The sequence below is a fragment of the Pristis pectinata genome, chromosome 38, assembly GCF_009764475.1.
Source record: "Pristis pectinata isolate sPriPec2 chromosome 38, sPriPec2.1.pri, whole genome shotgun sequence".
Lineage (NCBI taxonomy): Eukaryota > Metazoa > Chordata > Chondrichthyes > Rhinopristiformes > Pristidae > Pristis > Pristis pectinata.
Window position 1 is genome coordinate 8029592 of NC_067441.1, and position 20884 is coordinate 8050475.

General features: G+C 46.0%; 1 protein-coding gene across 1 annotated transcript in view; it reads right to left on the bottom strand.

Moving 5' to 3' along the window:
- Window positions 1-2235: 2235 nt before the first annotated feature.
- LOC127587014 (nuclear RNA export factor 1-like) overlaps window positions 2236-20884 on the bottom strand; it is a 77152-nt gene continuing 58503 nt past the window's right edge. The window contains 6 exon segments of the mRNA XM_052045124.1: window positions 2236-4290; window positions 5244-5304; window positions 10727-10909; window positions 11160-11232; window positions 11341-11383; window positions 14296-14411. Of these exon segments, the coding sequence (XP_051901084.1) occupies window positions 4246-4290; window positions 5244-5304; window positions 10727-10909; window positions 11160-11232; window positions 11341-11383; window positions 14296-14411 (521 nt within the window). The 3' untranslated portion in view covers window positions 2236-4245.

A 20884-nucleotide genomic window follows, 5' to 3' on the forward strand; every position in this document is an offset into this window, starting at 1 on the left:
GGGTGGGGGTGCTGGAATATGAAACCAGAAACAAATATTATGTGGGAAATTTAAACCCAGTGGGAACGGTAATAAAATCAGTCCAATGTATGTCGTGTAGTGAACAGGCAGAACACCTTCCATCCTGTTGGCTGAAGCAGACCCCAAAATGTTAACTGGTGACTTTGTCACCCTGTGCCCATCACTCAAAACTGCTCAGTGATCACTGACACCACCCTGACGAAGGGGAAAGTGGGGAGACTGCTCGCAAACAGTGGAGGGGGAAGGGAGGGGGTGGGAGAGAAGGGGGGGGGGGGGTGGAGAAGAAAAAGCGACACCAGTGTGTTGTTTCAGGGCTCGTCCTCCAGCTGACACCTCCAACGTCAGCACAGGACGGAACCACGAGGCAGCAGGGAGCAGTGGCACTGATCCGAGCAGAGACGCCGGCTGGCAGGAGTCCAGTGGGAGGACCGACACGGCAGGAAGAAAAATCGCACCGCAAACGTGCTCTGCACCAACTCGTCCACAGAAACAAAAAGACGGCCGCTTCCACACAGCGACGCACCCTGCTGCGACGGATTTGCCTTTCGCGGCTACGGTTCCAACACACTGGCGCAGACCAAGGGACACTCTAACTTCCGAGGAGAGAACAGCTATGTGGCTAACGTTCCATTGCAAGCCGCCTTTATTTCCACTGGTTTAAGCAGTCCATCGGGGTGCAAGTGCTGAACCAAGGTGAGGGTAAGGCTGTCCGACAACTGAAGAACATACAGAGGAAACCTTCTAGAGATGATCTGAGGTGCAAGGTTGCAATCTTGCTTGTCCCCTAGACACAGTGAGGAGACCACACCGTGAAAAGGAGGTGTTCTTTTTTTTTAAAAAAAAGGAAGAAGCTTTTTGCTTTTCACAATGAGAGAGGAAAAATCGATCTCTCCCTATTCTGAGACCTTTAGCAATTGATGAGAATGGAACAGCACAGGGCAGGGAAAGAAAGCATTTGCCTCCCTGTCGATCAAAGAATTGGGTAACCGTTCAGCCAAGAGGAGGGAAAGCACAGCACATCCACAATCAACATCCTGGCATTCATTGCTTGCTCCAAACTGTTCCCTATTCTCAGTCAAAGGGCTAACAGCCTGCCCCACATTAACAGGTTTACACATGCAGAGACACTTTGCCGGGGCACACATTTTAGACAAACTGTGTTGGGCTCAATGCAACACAAAACCAGGCTCTGCTAACTACAACACAAAAACTCTGAATGACATGCACCACAGAGTGAATTTTGGAGGGACTTTCCACCCGGTAGAGAATGAAGTGTAGAACTAGCAAAGTATCCTCTTTCTCAAGTCTGTTAACTTGACATGCCACCTCGAGAAGAAAATGTTGATAAACGTGCACTTTGCAGTATTTGGCTCCAAGCGTGCAGTGCCTGGGGGGTTTTCACTCATCCTTGCGAGGGATGGTTGATTGAGCAGGTCAAATCAGGCTATGATCTGCATCCAAGTAGGAAAGTCAATTGCTAATGCAATGGCCCCACACACCGGTCAGCAAGGATGACTTCCTCCAATCCAGCCCCTTCGTCCCCACTGATAAATCACCCAGCTCAGACACAGTGGATCACACAAAACGCTTGTTTGTTCCTCCTGGGTGCAGCGTGTGAAGAGGATTTGATTAAAGCAAATGCACTTTGCAAAAGGGCGTTTAAATTCAGAAACAGCTCATCAGCAGAATGGAACATTTCCACATTATGGTACAATCTTAACATTTGTTATTTGTCGAACCTGGTGCTTTCAGGCAGAGGATCTGTAGCTCTCACCCAATAACTCAGCAGTCTGTCACGTGCACCCGGTGCGATTAATTCCACGGTTTCAGCTCTTCCACAAGCACGAGGGGGCAGGTCTAATAAGGCGAGCGAGCCCCCACCACCCCCCCCCCACCCCGAAAGCAAATGTCCCTCACACCGACACACCCATAACACTCGCCTTGCTGCTTCTGACAGAATTACCACACCTTGCCCCACTACTGGATGGAGAAAACGATACAGCGAGAGTCACAATTCCCAACGTGTAAGCCGCGCATTGCTCCCGAGGGCAATGAGCTTGAAACGCATCAGTTACACTACTGCACTGCATTTCTGCTACCTCAGAGCAGTTAGATGCCACTCAGACTAGCTTTGAGTGCAAGCTCAATGATTTTAAGTGAAATACTGTCTCCTCTTCCCCCCCACCCCACCCACCCACCACCACCTCACCAAAACCCAAATTACCCTATCCTCCTGATCCCCCAAACCCCAGTTGAAAGTTACACCCCCCATTCGAGACTGACACTGGAACTCGCCGCTGTGTGTATCAGGAGCCACCACACAACCAATCGAGCCATGCTTTAAAGCAGGAGCAATGTAACAAAGGCTCCCAGTGCTTCCTCCCTCCCCTTCCCTCCGCCCCAGGTGAAATGCTTCACTTCTGCTCTAAAGCCCACGGGTCAGCCCACTTGTGGAAACGGGAGCCGAGATTGCTCTGGAAGGCTGCTGAGCCCTGAGATTCGCCAAACGCGCTGCCTCCGATCCTCAAGCGCTCACCGAAATATCCCTGTACTGGGACAGTGGCGACTTCCGAAGTACTGCTCTGGATTTAACATAGTGGGTTAGAACTTGTATCCCCATTTTACCGATTCAATGAACAGGGAGGCACTTAGTAGCAAGTCAGATACATGCATTGAAGGGCGATTGCTTAGTCATGCTGTGTGCCCAGAGTATTATGAGATGTGTCGAGGAAGATGGGGGCAAGAGGCGAGCTGAAACGTGTCTGGGGTGATGAGAGAGAAGGAAAATATAAAATTAGTTTTTATGGGCTTTTCAGGCAGACACTGAGCAGCTTTCACACACTTCATTTGGTTCTTCAGCTTGGGCCATCTGATCAATGTGGGGGACGTGAGACCAGAACCAGCTCTGGCTGGGACTTGACCATGGTCAGTTATTAGAGGGGTTTAAAAAAAATGTATGGAAAATTGTAGCTTGGTTTCAAAATGTTTGAATCGTCGAGATTAGAGAGGAAACAAAAACGTAGCTTATGAGGTTAACGCTGAATATTAAAATCAGTTAAAGCGCTCAGATATTCCAGTCAGTGAGGTCTGAAGTGCTGCCTGTTCACCATCTTGCCATAGAATCTGTCTGAAGTTTGGGTTTGAATTCTGTATACCTCAACCTTCCACTGTAGATATCCATAAATATACATCTTCCATTGAAAACTGCACTAAACACAAACCTACCATTTCAGAGTTCTAACAATCAACAGTATTTTGCTTTGGTGTAAAACTCCCTCAATGGATATCCCTTCTATTAATACAGTGATGCCTTTAATCTCATTGAAATGGAATAATAATCTTGGGGGTTGGCTTATAAAATACGTAATTTTTTTTTGAAAAGTATAACACACTTTGGAGGCTGCAATTATTTACTACTTTGAGTGGGCAGAAGTTACCACAGGAGTACCACGTCTAGGAGTGTCCTGAAATGGCCTTGGGGTTTCATCAGTACAACATTAAGATGCTGTTTTTAATAACGTGACAACCTTGCGCTTCATTTTGAGCATGGCTTCAAAGGCAGTAGAGAAAGCTCAATAAAGGCATCCACAGCACTCTGGTCTCAGAGGTGGGGTGCCCAGCTATGTTCACGGGGTGGGGGGGGGGGGTGGTGGAATCACCTTCATGACAAAAAAGCTGCTGTGGATTCAGGGACAAATGGTTCAACCTGAAGTCTACGCCCAGGCAGCGATAGCTGAACGAACCCGAGATTACCCAAATCACCTCCAGTGGGAAGTTCTGGGTCTGGCGGCTCTTGAAGGAACCAAAAGGTGGAAACGATTTACACGTGTGTGTTACTTTCAAAGCTGAAAACTTGTCACAGGCACGTCCTTGCTTTCCTCCTCTCCTCTGCACCCCCTCCCTCACTGCCCCAACCCCCTCCCCCCACCTCCCAGTCCCCACCCATCCTTCAACCCATAAAAAAATTATTTGAAAACACAAACTACACGGACTTCACACAACTCAAAAAAAAATACAATGAACTTTAACATTTGTAAGGCTAAACCTAGAAATAACTGCAATGTACTAGAAAAATAATGCGGCCAAATGTTGACAAACTTCACATTAGACTTGTTGAGTACCATTTACAAGGGATTTTTTTTTAGCTCTTAATAAGAAAATGCAGAGTCCTGGCTTTATGATTCAAGCCTCAGACCTGAAAGGGTAGTGTAACACTGTTTCTCTTCATAGCTGCTTCACAAACGCTACCTCAGGGATTTTTCCTTCAGCCTGAAAAAAAGCACAGTTAAAACCACAAAAAAAGTTTAAAGAATAAGAGAGAGAGACTCCTCACAGGTGTCAATGCTGAGGAAAAATAAAAGCTTCACAATCAAACACTGACTTGGACTAATCTACTCTGCTGCTTCCTTGCACTGACTACCCACTGGCCGACGCACTGTTTCTGGGGTCAATGCACTCCAGCTTCCCATTCTGTGGCAGAGGCTTGCCAGAGGAGGAGGGAGGTCGTTGTCAAGCATTGGACACAGCTGCACACCGAGGCAGGCGTGCTAAACTCCATGTCCGAAACCCTGATCGTTAGTGCAGGCTAAAGAACAGGAGGAGGCCACTTGGCCCCTCAAGTCTGCCCCATCACTCAATATGATTGTGGCTGATCTGGCCCAGCCCTCATCTCCTCTTCTGTGCCAGTTCCCCACAGCCCTCAATCAGCCAATCTTTCCAACGTTCTTCCCCCTCCTCTTTAAATCCCACCACCTCCCCCCAGAGATCCAGCCTCCACAACCCTCCAAGGCAGAGATTTCCAGAGATTCACCAGCCTGTGAGAAATTCCTACGCAACTCAAGGTTTAAATATCTGCCTAAACTTTATGTCCCCTCTCCCACGAGTGGAAACATCTCAACATCTGCCCTGTTATGTCTCTCAGGGTTCTTGGGATTCAGTGAGATCACCCTGCATTCTAAACTCCAGAAGAAGATCTGAATGAGTCACCCAGAGTGCCTTTTGAAAGCAAAAGCCACTGCTTCACGGAGCTTGATCATAACCGTGCCCTAGGAAACAGCTCACCCAAAGGAGGCAGAATCACTCTCACACATGCGAAGAGAGAACAGCTGAATTTGATGGACGAGGCAGAGACAGATTAAGCCCTGGGTTTTACCTGAATGAGCAGACCTTTTCAGATGATTTTGCTTTCCATTTCTGGACACCCAACACTTTAGTAAACTAACCTTGAGCTGTGTGAAGATTTGCGCCGCTTGATTGAAGTCCCACTCATTGTCTTGCAGACATCTGGAACACAAAAGGAACGATCAAGTGATTTCAGTCATGGAACGAGCCGGGAAGACTGGGTTAAACAAGACCCATCCACTAGTCACTGTCAGCTGTGATACAGTAACTGGAAATGGGCGTAGATGACAGCTGCTCTGTACCTCAGTTCCACCCATCCCTGTTCCAATCTTTTGGTACTCTTGGCTAGCAGAAATCTAGATTCCCAAGATTCAAGTTGTGAGGTAATGTAACTTGGGTCATCTAATACTGGCAAGCGGCAGGGACACTAGAACCATTGACGTACAGAGAGACCTCGGGGTGCAAGTTCATAGCTTCCTGAAAATGGCGACAGGTACATAGGTTAGTGAAGAAGGCATTTAGCTGGTTTGCAGGGGTATTGAGCACAAAGAGCTGGGACGTCATGTTGTAGCTGTGCAAGACATTAGTTAGGCCACACTTGGAATATCGTGTGAAGTTCTGATCACCACATGACAAAGGATGTGGCACTGCAAGTAAGAGTGCAGAGGAGGCTCACTAGGATGTTGCCTGGAATTGAGGATGTTGTCTGGAATGGAGGGCTTCAGTTACTAGGAGAGATTGGATAGGCTGGGATTGTTCTCACTGGAATGCAAAAGGCTGAGGGGTGAATTTATACAGGTTTATAAAATTATGAGAGGCATGGACTGGATAAAGACATTGGTTATCTACCGTAACGCAGGGTAAGTTACTCTCTGTGTGGTGGGTATATGGAACAAGCTGCCAGGGGAAGTTGTAGAGGCAGGTACAATCGCTGTGTTTGGACGGGTGCATGGATAGGAAAGGAATGGAGGGATATGTGCCAAATGTGGAAAACAGGATTAATGTAGATAGGCATCATGGTCGGTATGGACAAGTCGGGCTGAAGGGCCTGTTTCCTTGCTGTATGGCTCCTGAAGTTATTTCTGCTTTTGTAAGAGAGGACCATAACTCTACTGTGCCTTGTATGGCTTTCCACAGATCAGACTTAGACTCCCCCAGGAATAATTAGTCTTAGCTTCTGTATCTACAGCACCAATTCCTACAAACTTGAATCGCCAAGGCTTGAAAGGCTGTGGACCAAGTGCTGGTAAATGGGATTATAGTACTGATGGGTACTTGATGATCAGCAAGAATAGAACATAGAACACTACAGCACGGGGTGGGCTGAAATACCCATTTCTGTACTGCACAACTACATCAAATCACCCTTCTACTTTAAAAAATTTTTTTTTAAAATGAATTTTATTTACAGCGTGGTAACAGACCCTTCCGGCCCAACGAGTCCGCGCCACCCATTTTAAACCCCAATTAAGCTACCCGTACGTCTTTGGAATGTGGGAGGAAACCGGAGCACCCGGAGGAAACTCACGCAGACACGGGGAGAACGTACAAACTCCTTACAGACAGTGACGGGAATCGAACCCCGATCGCTGGCGCTGTAATAGTGTCGCGCTAACCGCTACGTTAGCGTGCCACCCAACATTACAAGGAATATTTTTATATTACAAAGAAATATTTTTATATGACAAGGAATATGTAATCAGAAGGCAAGCTCTCTCAAAATCCTGGTAATGTGCTAGTGAGTCTGGGCCGCTGTTTCTCCAAGCCCAAAATAATTTAAGGTGTGGTGGTCAAAAATTCAAGCGTGGCCCAATATCAAAGCCCTCCCGATTTAAGTTCTAAGCCTCTAAGCACATGTTGATAGCCTGATAAATTTTGAACATGACTGCTCCATCTCAATGACTTGTGTGCACGAAACCGTAAATCCTGAAGGGTCTCAGCCCAAACTGTCGACTGTCCGTTTCCCTCCACAGCCGCTGCCCGACCTGCCGGGTTCCTCCAGCATTTTGTGTGTTGCTCCAGATTTCCAGCATCTGCGGTCTCGCTTGTGTCACCTTAAATTATGTTGTGCCTAAACTCTCACCGTTTAGAAAATACTCAAATCTATCTACTTTCTGGTCAAAATGGACAAAATTCTTAATTGACTGAAATCCATCTGATATAGTTTTGCTCACTCAAATTTTCTTTGCAACCTTATGCTCCCATCTGTACCACTGAACTATTCTACCAACCTTTTGGTTATGGACAATCACAGACAGATGGCTCACTGTTCATGAGACACGAGTTATCTATTAATTCCCATTTATACAACCAGTTTTCCATCACCTATCAGTTTCCTAAACAGATCCCCAATTTCTTTTCAGTTGAATTTTTAAAAAAAAATAATGCTGGCAGCCTCCCATAAATTCTCTGTTGCAAAATCCCTAAACGTTGTTCACGACAGCTAGACCCCTTCTAGCCCAGACTCAGAATTTCAGTGCCTGTGGACAGTTCCACCATAATCACTCAGAGCACTAAATCCTTGGAGCGAAACTACTCGTCCATCACCTGGGCACGAGGGATTTTGAGAACAGGTCTCTGTTTCGACTTCACACAAATCTTCCCACACCAATCAGCAGATCCTATTTCTCCCTCATCTGGCTTCCCCCGCGACACCGAGTTCACTGGCAGGATGACTTGCTTGTACTCACGACCTCCAGTTTTGTCTTACCCAATGACTGAACGATCTTCTCCAAGTCTAAGTACATCCCTTCATCATTTTAAAGACTTCCATTAGATCACCTCCTGGTTTTCCCCTTTCTAGGCAATTACTTTCCACCCAACCTCTACCCGACACTACATCCAGTTCAAAGTGCAGGTGGACACTTTGGGCTCTCCATCCGATCGGTGACATTGCCACTTTCCCTGGCCTTGCTGGACATTGCTCCTGATCTCCTGCCCTCCACTCTGCTCTGGGGTTATAAACCTCCCAGCCTGACTCCCAAAGTAATCACAATGTTCTTGTGCTCATTCAATACCCTTTGCTCATGGCCCTCCACACACATTGCAGCCCCACCCTCAGTCCTCAAACCAACAACTTGTACGGGCAGATTCAGCAACTGGACACGAGATGGACGTCTACTCTGTGACGGCTCACTTTAGTAGCACAGGTTGATAAGCTTGGGTAAGCAGGAGGTACAAGTGGGCAGCAAACAAAGCCTCACATCTATCAGCTGCAGAGATACCGGGGAGCGGGGAACATTCACACTGGTGCCGATTCTGAACTCTGACTTCAAAGAGCTCATTGTGAAGAGGTCAGACCCTGGCTGATCTGGCACCTTGTCAATTATTAGACACATCAAGTCTTATTTGTATTAGTTTTAAAATGTAATCTACTTTGATGGATCTCACTCAAAGATAAGCAGAGTCTCATTCGTTTTCAACAGGTTTACGATTAGCCTCATTCTTTTATCATTTCCTGATGGCGCACAGGCTGCGGCCAAGACAGGCGCTGCAGATCCGGGCCTGCCCTTTGCCTATCAGCCCCTACAAGCTCTGCACTCTCTGCTTGAGGCTTGCAAGGGGACCTTCTCCCCACTGTTCCTGCGAGTGGCAGGATGAGGGGGAGAAAAAGTGTTCCTGGACTGATATCCATTGTGAAGTCCAGGAAATCAAATCGCGTTTCTCCTGGGATCTCTCTCCACTGGTGCTGCCCGACCTGCGGGGTCTTCCCAGCACTTTGCTTTTAGTTCAGATTTCCAGCATCTACAGTTTTTTTTTTGTTTCCTGCTGATTGATCCGCTTAATGTTTTATGGGTGCGGGAGGTTCGGGAAAGTGGTCTAGCCTCACTTGTGGATAGACACAACCAGAACTGGTTTCCACACACCTTCAGATATGGTTGAATTATTACTACATTGTTTTGATCCTTGTACGAGTCAAAGAGATGCTGTAGGGAGGCCCTTCAGCCCATTGAATCTCTGCTGACAATCCTGCTTGTACACCAATCCTGATTTGACCCATTTTATCCTCCCTACATTTCCCCTCAGAATCTACCTACTCATCTACGCCTCCCCACACATTTTTGGGACTTGGGAGGAAACCGGAGCACCCAGGTGACACCCACACAGGGTCACAGGGAGAACGTGCAAACTCCACACACAGACAGTGTTGGAGGTTGGGATTGAACCCGGGTCTCTGGAAATGTGGGACAGCGGCCTTACCCGCTGGGCCACCCACACATTGTGCACGTCATGCACTTCAAGATGCATGAACACCGCTGAGGCAGGACCAGCCATAATACCAAAGTCCTGGTAAGAGCTTAAAAACTGTGGATTCCACCATCCCATTGTAAATGGAAATTTATAACAATAGAATAAGACAGCACTGAGGTCATTGCGTTAGCCATTTTGGACTCAACACAAAGTAGTGAGGCACAGTCATTACTGAATCAGGAAGTGAAAGGTAAAGTGCATCAGACAGTGGCTAATGGTGTCATTTACACCTCTGCTCAAGGGTACTTCAGGGGATTATCGGAGTCTGCTGCTGCAACAGGATGTGCAGATGACAGTGCTGCAGAGACTGATAACTGGAGCCTGGATCTAACGATCACAATCCCAAACCGTGAGATACTGATCAGTAATTCCCTCTTTGGCTCTGTGAGAAATGTGAAAATATTACATCACGAGGACCAAAGAGAGCACAGAGACGAAGTCCACATTTGGTCTGGCGAGCAGACTCGAACCCAGTGGGGCTTGGGGTGCAACAGTTCATTGAAAGCAGCGTGCAGTTTGGGCTCACACACCAGCCTTTTCCTCACAGAGAGGCACGAGACCGGAGAAGCTGGAATCCAGAACAAAATAATAAGCCGCTGGAAGAACTCGACAGGTCAGAGTTATACAGCACGGAGACAGGCCCTTCAGCCCATCTCGTCCATGCGACCAAGATGCCTACCTGAGCTAGTCCCACTTGCCTGCATTTGGCCCTTATACCTCTGAACCTTTCCATGTACTGTCGTCTAAATGTCATAATTGGACCCGCATCTACCACCTCCTCTGGCAGCTCGTTCCACATACCCACACCCCTCCACGTGATGCAGCATCCATGGAGGCAAAGAACTCACTGAGCTCTTCTGACCATCCCTTAGCCTTTTTCCTTGTACTTTGCAAAGTAGTCTTCTTCAGACACATCTCCAATTACCTTCTCAGATCTGCTTCCAGCCACCACTCAAGGACTGTTTCTAGATCTTAACCTACTGGGGGAGTGGGGGGGGGGGGGGGGTTAAAATAAATTCACATCCCAAAGAAATTGCTCCTCCTTTAAGGTAACTAGAACTACTTAAAGTATTACTATAAGATATCCACTTGAGTTTCTTAGATACCATTGCTGCTATAAGTAGCAACAGTACTCCAGCCAAGGTCTACTTGTAACCTGGAAGGACTACGAGGCACACATGCAAATGATCCTATAACACAGTCATTTCAAACAACAAAACTGATAATGTTGGAAGGTCAGATCTTAACAAGCCCTTTCTTTAATATAATGGAGGAACCAAATGATAGGCCAACAAAGCAGGAGGGTGTGGAGAGTGTGCACTGCAACACTTACTTCTGTGACCACTCTATGTTCATGCCAGACTGCTGGGAGAAAATCTGAAGCAGTTCCTGCTGGGGGGCAGTGAGGGTGGGCACCGGACTGCTCGACGGCGTGGGCGCTGGGGTCACAAAGGCCTTGCGGATCTCTTCGGTGGTGGCGTTCCTGATGAAAAGCTGGTCGTTCACGATGCACAGCCTGAGGAGAGCGGATGGGACAGAAGGGATTTAGTGCCAATCCTGGAAAACAAAGATTATTCCCCGCCCAATTAAAACAATAAATGTAATGAAATGATGGAAATATGATAGCATTTGGAGGCGATGCCATCAAAGCATCAACTGTAATGTCTCATTAAACTGCCGTGTACCTTCATCTCTGTACTACGTACCCCAAGTTCAGTAAATGCGTGCTAGCTCAGGGGGAGCCAACTGTATATTTGCAAACTTACCCTGCATTCCCAGCAGGCACAGCAATGAACACCCTCGAGAAGGCCCTCACAGACTCCCTGGATTTAGTATCGACTGTGGATAAATTAAGTTTTTTTTATTAAAAAAGGAGACTGTTTATATTGCAAGAACTTGAATAAAACGTTTGTACAAAGTCAAACTAAACTTATCACATTTACGCACCTTCTTTGAAAACTCCGTGTACAGTGAAACAGAGCAGTGTATTCTGAAACAGAAACCAAAGGTTATCATTTTGCATGGAGTTATAAGGCTTAGAAAGCAGAAAGTCAAGGGCCTGTGGTGGAGAAGGAAGCAGGCACTCTCACATTTAAGATATCTGGATGAGCCACAGCACAGAATGCCACGGACCAAGTGCTGGTTAATGGGATTAGTCTAGATGGGTACTTGATGGTCAATATGGACATGGTGTGCTGAAGGGCTGTGCTGTGTGACTCTGCGACTGAGCTTGGCTGGTAGAAGTCTTGCTTGAACAGGAACAGTGTGGGTTTGAGCCACACTCCAGACATGGGCAGAAACAGTGGGTTTAACAACAGGTGGAGGTCTGAAGATTCTGCAAAGCTGGAGGTGCCAAGGGTAAACCAGGGCATTGTCTGTCCCTTGACTGAAAGGGATTCAATGCTTGCCTGCTGCCAATGTTTATTCCTCAACCAAAATCAAAATCTAAAACCAGATAACTGATCTTCATTGCACTGCTGTTTGATGGAGTGTGTTGCATGTAATTTGGCTGTCATACTTCCAACATTACCACACCTGCTACACTGAAAAAAATACCTCACTAGATGTGAAGTCCTTGTTGGTTTTGTCAAATGTTATATAAATTTGAAATTGTTCCTTCCCAACACACAGCATTTTTTTTTGAGGATGTCTCTCATAGATTAGATGAGGGAGCTCCATTACCTGTGGTGTATTTGGTATTTCAAACTGCTTTTGATAAAAGATCCCACCTAGGAGGTTGCTGAAGTAGAATGCATGGAATTGGAGGTAATATACTGGAAAAGATTTGAGAGCTGGTTCAGATCAAAAACAGTAGAAATAAGTGGGTCCTTCTTTGTGTGGAAGTCGGTGACTCGTGGGATACCACAACGATTGGGACTTGGGCCCTGATTATTCACAATCTATATCAGTGTGGCCTTTACTGCAAGAGGATGTGAGAGCAAGATTTAAAGAAATCTTATTGCAGTCATACAGGGTCTTGGTGAGACCACACCTGGAGTATCACATAATTTTGGTCTCCTTACACCTGTTACAGAATAAGCGCAGCAAAGATTCACCAGACTTGCTGCCGGGATGGCAGGGCTGCTGTGTGCGGAGAGGTCGAGTGGGCCACGTCCCCATTTCTCTAGAACTTGGAAGAATGAGACACAACCAGCAAAATACCTGGAGGGCACAGAAGGGAGGATGTTTCTCCTAGCCAACTGGTGTAGAAGTAGGGGCCAAGTCTGAAGATAAAGGTTAGCACAAATGAGGGTGGTGCACCTTTGGAATTCTCTAGCCTACTTCACAGTGCAGACTGAATCACTGATAGCATTCACTACTGGGACTGATGGATTGCTGTATGTTGGAGGGTATAGGACACTGTTTAAGACTGAAGATCAGACATGATGCTACTGAATGACAAAATGGCCCACACCTGCTCCTATATTCATATAGAACTAGGTATCACTGCAACACAGAAAAACACACAGACTATACAAATCCTCAACAAGAAGAGTGGGGAGTTTTGAAAATACCCTCAGCGACCAACTGTTTTGCAAACCAAGTCATGCAGTCCTGATTGATACATCAACATCACTGTAATTTCTCTAACAAACCTGCACTCTACCCAGAGCAAAAAAAAAGTGCAACGTCAAAAACTTAAAAGGACGGGTAACACAGATACACACCGAGAGATAAAAAGGCACATAATTCAATTTTGCAAAGGCAGGGCCAAGACTGAGGAAACAAGACAAAGTAACAGCAAAGGAAAAGAAACATGGCGCGCTACGACTCCGCCACACAGTAGTTCCTTCACTGTCGCTGAGCCAAGATTAGGGAACTCTCTAGTAGCATTATGGTAGCACTTCTGCCATGCTTTGGAATTGTTTAAGGTGGCAACTCACTGCCACCTTCTTACAGGCAATGAAAGTATCCTTAAAAACTTGCAGATGCTGCAAATCCAAGATAAAAAACAGAAAATGCTGGAAATACTCAGCAAGTCAGGCCGCATCTGCAGAAAGAGAAACAGTCACTTGAAATGTTAACCGTTTCCCTCCTTACAGATGTGCCTGACCTACCTGAGTAATTCCAGATTTTCTGTTTTTATTCAAGCAACGTCTATATGTGAAGAAGTGATTGCAAGTGGGTAGGGTTGTGTCTACATATTGACAAACACAAGCAAAGAACAGGTCCTCTAGATACTGCTTCTATCAGCAACTCCTTGTCAATTAAAATTCTAAGTATACATATTACATACAAGGATCAACATTCATCATTCTGAATCCTATTTACTTCTAGAAACGATGCAAAAAGAACAGCTTCCTTGACAATTAGTACATTGCAGCTGGTGGATGCACTTTTCTGTTCACTTACAGAAAATCAGCCCTCTCTCTCGATCACGATCAGGTGAACAATGCTATAAAAAGCTTGTGGGTCAGGCCCAGGCTTTGCTAATACTCTTATCAATTCTGACATGGCAGCTCTTCCCCAAGTATGCTAGGGTAACTTCCAGGAAAGATTAGAGGAAATCTTCTAAGGAACCTTCCTTTTTTTGATTCAGAGGGCGTTAGAATCTGGGACGCACTGCCTGAGTTGGTGGTGGAGGAAGAGACGCTTTGCAACATTTAGGAAGCATCTGGACGAGCATCTGAATTGCCAAACCACGGAAGACTACGTAAGTGCTGGTAAATAGGAGTAGTACAGTTGGATACTTGGTGGTGAGCACGGACACAGTGGGCTGATGGACCTGCTCCTTTGCTCTGTAAGTTTACTGAAGACTCGAAGGATCTTCTGGGAAAGGTGCAGCTAGCAGTACCCCTGCAGAGCATTGGTCCGAGCTCAGTTCATTGCTTAAGACTTAAAAATTGTACAGGAAACTGAATCTAGGAGACTGCGGTACTGAATAAACAGCCCTTCACTTACCGTTTGTGTGCTGACGTCCACAACAAAGGAAGCGATGTCATGTTGAGTCTTTGGGAGCTCGTTGAGAAAAGCCACAACGTTTAGTCTGGTGTGCTTCAACAACCTCGCCCTAAGTGCTGGGAGCAAAGAAAAGAGCGAATAAAGAAAATCAGCTGATTTAAAAATCGATTACCATTGCTGTAATCTGTACAATGACCCTTACAGGAAGGGTAAAAGCATATTTACAAAATAACACGCCAATTCCAGAATTATGCAAGTCACACTATGCTATAGGCATTCCATCGGGCAGTGTCATCAGCTGATTTATTCAATGACTCCATTGATATTAAGTGGAGATATTCCCTGATGGCTGCAGAGAGTTCAGTTCCATCGTAGCTCTTCTCAGGCAAGGATCAACTGTATCTGGCGTGACTCGGACGACATTCAGGCATGGGTCGGTTACTCAAGTCCCAGGGAATACCCATTTCTAACAGGAGCATCCAACCACCTTCCCATGACATTTTACGGCATTACCAACCAATACCCCAGTAACAACAATTTGACCAGCAACCGGACAGTTAATTGGGCCACCCTCATCGTAACTGTGGCTAGAACAAGCCTGAAAGGTGGCTCACACAAAGGTTTTCCCTCATCAACAAGTCGCGTCAGGGGTGCACTCCATGTACCGGGCAGACTGCAACTCCAGTGATATTCGAGAAGCCCAACACCATCCAGACAGCTTGGTTTGCATCCACTCCACCATCTGGAGCATGCACCAACAGTGCCTTGTGGCTGCAGTGTTCACCACCACAGCAATGCACCAAACACTGCATCAGCAGCACCTTGCAGGCATACGATCTGCATCGCCTGGAAGGACGAAGGCAGCAAGTTTAAGGAAATGCAAGAACCTTGATTCAGAAGTGAGCAGGAATAAACTGAGCAACTTCGGGCTGGCCAAGCTGCCACGAAAGGATGTCACACAGACCAGCGCTGGGGCGTTAACTTAAAGTCTTTATCAATGACTTACACGAAGGTACCCAAATTTGCTGATGGTCAAATGTACATAAACTGCACAGAAATGGTTAAGTGGACAACAACAAAAAGCAAAAATTGTGTGGGTAAGAATAGAAAAACATTTTTAATGGTGCAAAAGGATAAAATGTTGCTGAACGGTATCTTGGTGGTCCCCGTACATGAACCACAAAGTGAACCAGGAGCTCTGGCAAGCAATGAGGGAAACAAACCGCATGGTCTTTATTGCAAAGGGCTTGGAGTTCAAGAGCAAGAAAGTTTCTGCAAGAGATCAGAAGAGAAGTAGCCTTTGTACTCAAGGGTAAACATATCGAAGAGGCTGTGTCAGGTCATAACCAGACCTTGCCTCACTGCTGGGGAGGAGAGACAATCCCATCAGATCCTTCATGCACAGCCAGAGTCTCAAAGGCACCATCTTGAGGCGGTTGCAGTGGGGATGAGACTGTCATCCATCTCCTTCTGCAATGAACATTTGGCGTGAAGTGGTCTTGGTCAAGGTTCATCCATACAACTACGTAACACAGGACTGTCTTCTACTGCTGTTGTCATGGTCTTCCAGTAAGAACTGAGAATAACTAAACAATGCAGACTGACACCTTCCAACGTGCAGGAGCACGGGCTAAGGGACACACTGAAGCTTGGCACACTCACTGCAAAGACTCAGTGGGAAAAGGTCACAGCTTGTAGAGCTGTGGCCTCGTGGTGCCAGGGACCCGGGTTCGATCCCGACCTCCGGCACTGTCTGCGTGGAGTTTCCGCGTTCTCCCTGTGACCACCTGGGTTTCCCCAGGGTGCTCTGGTTTCCTTCCACATCCCAGTGACGTGCGGGTTGGTGGGTTAATCAGCCACTGTAAGTTGCCCTGTGTGTGAGTGAGGGGTAGAATTTGGGGGGAATTTCTTGGGAGTGTGGGGAGAATAAAACAGGATTGGTGTCAGCAGGGACATGGAGGGCCAGTTTCCACGCTTCATCATAGTGACTCTTTCGGGCCTTCACACCACTGCACACTGAGGGACTTGACCCTGTGTAAAGAAAAAATCCACTCAAACTCCTCGGTCATAGAACACAAAGTAGCAGGAGGCCACTTGGCCCCACAAGCCTGCTCTGCCATTCAATGTGATCATGGCTGACCTATGCTGGCCTCAACTCCTCTGTGCCAGTTCCTCATAATCCCGAATCCTCCCAATCTTTCAAAAATGTATCTATTTCCACATTAGGTACTTCTAGTGGTCCAGCCTCCACAACCCTCTGGAACAGAAAATTCCAGGGATTCAATACTCTGCAAAAAGAAATTTCTACCCATGGCAGTTTTAACTGACCAGCTCCTTATCTTGTAACTATATCCCCTCATTTGAAGTTTTTCCACTGGTGAAAGCCTCTCAGCATCTCAACATCTACCCCCTTGTCGAGTTCCCTTAGGACCTTGCATCACTCAATAAGGTCACCAATAAGGTCATCCATCATTCTTCTAAACTCCAGAGAATATAGACCCAACCTATTTATCCTCTCATCCCAGGAATTAGCCTGGCAAATTTCCTTTAGACTGCCTCCATTGCTACTACGGAGGCAAGAGGCTGCAGATACTGGAATCTGGAGCCACAGACAATCTGCTGGAAGAACTGGAAGCAGGTCGAGCAGCATCTATGGGAGGAAAGGAATTGTCAGAACCCTGCATCAGGACCAGTCCCACTGAGTGTGTTACTCCATTGCCAGTATCTCTCTCTTTTTGGAAACATAATGCAATGTTTGGAAAAGGAAAATTGTTGGCATCATAACGCAAATGTAAAGATAATGGTAGGAATAGTGAATGATGTAAGAACATACTAAATAAGAGCAGGAGGCGGCCATCTGGCCCGTCGAGCCTGCTCCGCAATTCAATATCATGGTTGATCTGGCCGTGGACTCAGATCCACCTACCTGCCTTTTCCCCATAACCCTTAATTCCCCCACAATGCAAAAAATCTATCCTACCTCATGTTAAATATATTTAATGAGGTAGCCTCTACTGCTTCCCTGGGCAGAGAATTCCACAGATTCACTACTCTCTGGGAAAAGCAGTTTCTCCTCATCTCCATCCTAAATCTACTCCCCTGAATCTTGAGGCTATGTCCCCTAGTTCTAATCTCACCTACCAGTGGAAACAACTTTCCAGCCTCTATCTTTCTATCCCTTTCATAATTTTATGTTTCTATAAGATCCCCTCTCATTCTTCTGAATTCCAGCGCATATAGTCCCAGGTGACTCAATCTCTCCTCATAGGCTAACCCTCTCATCTCCGGAATCAACCTGGTGAACCTCCTCTGCACCGCCTCCAAAGCCAGTATATCTTTCCTCAAGTAAGGAGACCAGAACTGCACGCAGTACTCCAGGTGCGGCCTCCCCAGTACCCTGTACAGTTGCAGCATAAGCTCCCTGCTCTTAAATTCAATCCCTCTCACAATGAAGGGCAACATTCCATTTGCCTTCTTGATAACCTGTTTTTTTTTAAAATCAAATTAAACTTGACAACCTGTTGTACCTGCAAACCAGCCTTTTGCGATTCATGCACAAGCACTCCCAATTCCCTCTGCACAGCAGCATGCTGCAGTCTTTCACCATTTAAATAACCTGATCTTTTATTTTTCCTTCCAAAGTGGATGACCTCGCATGTACCAACATTGTACTCCGTCTGCCAGACCCTTGCCCACTCACTTAGTCTAACCATATCTCTCTGCAGACTCTCTGACAAACGAATGCCATGTTGCATGTAAATTGTACGAATAAAGTATATTTTGAGAAAAAAACTCTAAGCCGTTAATTAATTCCAAAGTGAGCAGTTTTGTTCTACGAGAACAGACCAAATAGGCTGAATCGACAAAGTCCGCAGTTCAGAAGAATGCGATCTGCCCTCGATGAAATGGGTAATTTCCGTATATAGAGAATTCCACAGATTCTCTGGTAATACTGGTAATTTCCAATAGTCTAAAAGCCAAGCATCACAGCCTTAGGATTAGGAGGTCAGATGTGTTTGGGTAGAGAGGATATGACATTTCTCAACTCAAAATGCAGTGAGTCCTTGGAATTCTCTCAGGAACATGGGGATCAGGCAGGGAGGTAAAGTACCCCATTGTGATTTTATTGAATTGAGAACAGGCCGTCTAGCCTACCCAGCTCTTAGTTCTTGTGTATTTTGTGCAGACACTGCCTAAAGGCTTAGAGTTCCATATCAAGCAGAAGCTTGCCGCCTACTCCAACAAGTGCACGTTGCCTGTGAAGACTTGTGAATGGTCACAGTAAATTTGAAAGCAAAGATGCAGAAACAACTACAGAAAGCACAATTCACTATTGAAGGGACTGTCACATTTCAAGTTAAGCACTTTAAAAATCCTCTTTTTAAAAAAAGGAAGCCACAACCCTGCCGCCTCCCAGGACAGCAAAATACCTCCCTAAAATCAGTATGAATGCAAATAGGATTTCAGCAGAGGACAGAGCATCACATATACACTTAAGAAATTGGAACCAGAACAGGGCATCTGGCTGATCTTCTATCTCAATGCATTTTCCAGCACTATCCCCACATTGCTCAATTCTCTCAATGTCTGGAATTTCCTCCTCCCACAAAATCCCTTGACAATATCGAGAGCAGTACCAGTACCCATAAATAATCTGGCTGAATAGCGTTGCTATAATGGATATGGAGGGAAAGCACATTTTGCATATAGACAAAAGCAGTTGCAGAATGGTTTGAAACCACCAAATTAAAAAAGCTCGCAAATGCCATGTGCTTATTTGCTTTAAGACTGGTCTGAAGGACTTTGATCTGCATGGTTTTGCGCCGTGTTACATCATGGGCGACTGCTGGGAAAGACTTGCCAAGTCCAACGATGCAATGGGAGTAAAGCAAACTGACACCATGAGGTTAATGATTTTATGTTCAGTGATATTTATTTAGTGACTTCAACAATGCAACTCTGACTCTAATGATCTATGCACACACACACAATTTAAACAATAACCTCCATGAGGTAAATAATATCGTTAAAGCCCATTCCAAATTCTCAGCTAGGTGTTCTGTGCGGAGGAGCAAATTACAGGCTTCGATCAGAGTCATTATAGGCTGGATTTAATGGGTACCCCAGCCCAGGGGAGGAACGAGCTCCCTCACCAACCTAAAAAGCTAACCTCTTGCTCCGACGCAGCTTTATGCAGTCCGTAGCCTCATTTTCTCAGCCCGTTTGCACTTGCTCATCCATCCTTTGATTTTCTGACCTGGACTCTGTGGACCTTTCTGCTTCTGTTACTGGAAGTATTTTCAATAGTCTGCTCTCAAGAACCTTCTCAACCCTCTGCCCCTTCTCCTCTTTCCCCCACTTTATAAACCTCAAGCTCCTTTTCACAGAAGCCACTGGTCGCTCTTCCGAAACACTCTCCGGAGCTCAGCATTTAATCCTCTTTCAACGATGTAAAGTATATTTTAAGCTGAAGATATTACTGAGCAGCTTGACAACACGTACCATCAGGCACAAGGACAGCTTCTATCCTACTATTCTGAGACACCTGAATGGACCTTTCATAAGATAAAGACGAACTCGATCTCCCAATCTACCTCGTCGTGGCCCTTGCACCTTATTGTCTGCCTGCACTGCACTTTCTGTAACTGTAACACTATATTCTGCATTCTGTTACTGTTTTCCTTTTTTCCCGCCTAGATCTACTTGTATATGGAGTGATCTGTCTGGATGGCACGCACAAAGCTTTTCACTGTACCTCGGTACACGTAACAATAATAAACCAATTACCAATTAATTGTGGGTGGACGGAACATCTTTATCCCCTGCAGGCTGCTCCCATTAGGGAAACTGGGCTAATTTTCCCCCTCCCTAAATCAAATGCAATGCAGCCAAAGAAACCACCAAATAATAGGCTTCAATCTTCACAGGGACCCTTAAGGGAGAGTGTGCAGCAAATTCAATTGCCTTTAGTGGAACCACAGTGGGAAAATCCACTTGGGTAGGAAGAATGGAAAAGCACAATAGTTCTTAAATGGAGAGAGACTACAGATCACAGTTGGTGAGAACACATCAGGAGTACAAGTTGCCCCCGGGTAATGAATGGGTTCTGTTTTTTACATAAGTCAAAAGATACACACACACACACAAAAAAAAAATCACTCGATATGTGGGTGGGGGGGGGGGGGGGGAGAAGAGGGTGAGAGGGAGAGGAAGCTAGTTTTGCCGTTCAAATGTTTGCAAATACATTAGACTTCCGAATTTAATAATATGGGACCTCGTTCCTACGTAGGGGTGTCCATAGGTCAGGTGCTCACAAACCAGGGACAGCCTGTACTATGCACAGTTCTCATCTCTTCGTTTGAGGAGGTTATACTTGCATTGGAGGAAGCTTGCAGAAGGTTCACCAGGTTGATTTCTGGGATGAGTGGAGTTTGTCTAATGAAGACTGAGTAGGTTGGACCTACATTCACTGGAGTTAAGAGAATGAGAGGTGCCTCAGTGAAATAAAAGGGCAGAGCACGGTAGTGTAGCAGTTAGCGTAACGCTATTACAGCGCCAGTGACCTGGGTTCAATTCTGGCCACTATTTG